General features: G+C 60.2%; 1 protein-coding gene across 1 annotated transcript in view; it reads right to left on the minus strand.

Annotated features, from left to right (window-relative positions):
* The window catches only part of MEPCE (methylphosphate capping enzyme), a 25,644-nt gene that overhangs the window by 7,285 nt on the left and 17,763 nt on the right, over positions 1-596 (minus strand). The window contains exon 3 of the mRNA XM_014962219.1: positions 74-109. Coding sequence (XP_014817705.1) covers positions 74-109 — 36 coding nt within the window. The remainder of the gene's footprint in view (positions 1-73; positions 110-596) is intronic.

Genomic DNA, 596 nt, shown 5'->3' on the forward strand with positions numbered 1-596 from the left:
CCAAATAAAGTGGTCCAGCCCCCAAAATGTGGGTCCAGCCCCCCAAGTGTGGGTCCAGCCCCCCAGCGCTCACCGTCAGCCCCTTTCTCTTGCGGTAGGAGGCCCAGGGCTGGGGTTCCAGCAGGAGCAGCCCCCCCAGAGAGAGGAGAAACCCTCAAAATAACCCCCAAACCCCCCCAAATCAAGCAGCCCAGCCCCCAAAATGTGGGTCCAGCCCCATAGCCAGCCCCACAGTGCTCACTATCAGCCCCCAAAATGTGGGTCCAGCCCCATAGAGCTCATGGTACGAGATCCCAAACCCCAGAGTTGGGGTTTGAGGAGCAAAAGCTCTTCCGGAGAGAGGAGAAACCCCCAAAATAACCCCCAAAGAAAGCAACCCAGCCCCCAAAATGTGGGTCCAGCCCCACAGCCAGCCCCACAGTGCTCACTGTCAGCCCCATAGATGTAGCTATGAGGCCTCATACCCAAAAGTCGGGGTTTGAGGAGCAAGAGCCCCCCCGGAGAGAGGAGAAACCCTCAAAATAACCCCCGAAACCCCCCAAATAAAGCAACCCAGCCCCCCAAGTGTGGGGCCCGCCCCCCCGCGCCCACCCCCA

The sequence above is a fragment of the Calidris pugnax genome, unplaced genomic scaffold (genome assembly GCF_001431845.1).
Source record: "Calidris pugnax isolate Ruff unplaced genomic scaffold, ASM143184v1 scaffold1641, whole genome shotgun sequence".
Taxonomy (NCBI): Eukaryota; Metazoa; Chordata; class Aves; order Charadriiformes; family Scolopacidae; genus Calidris; species Calidris pugnax.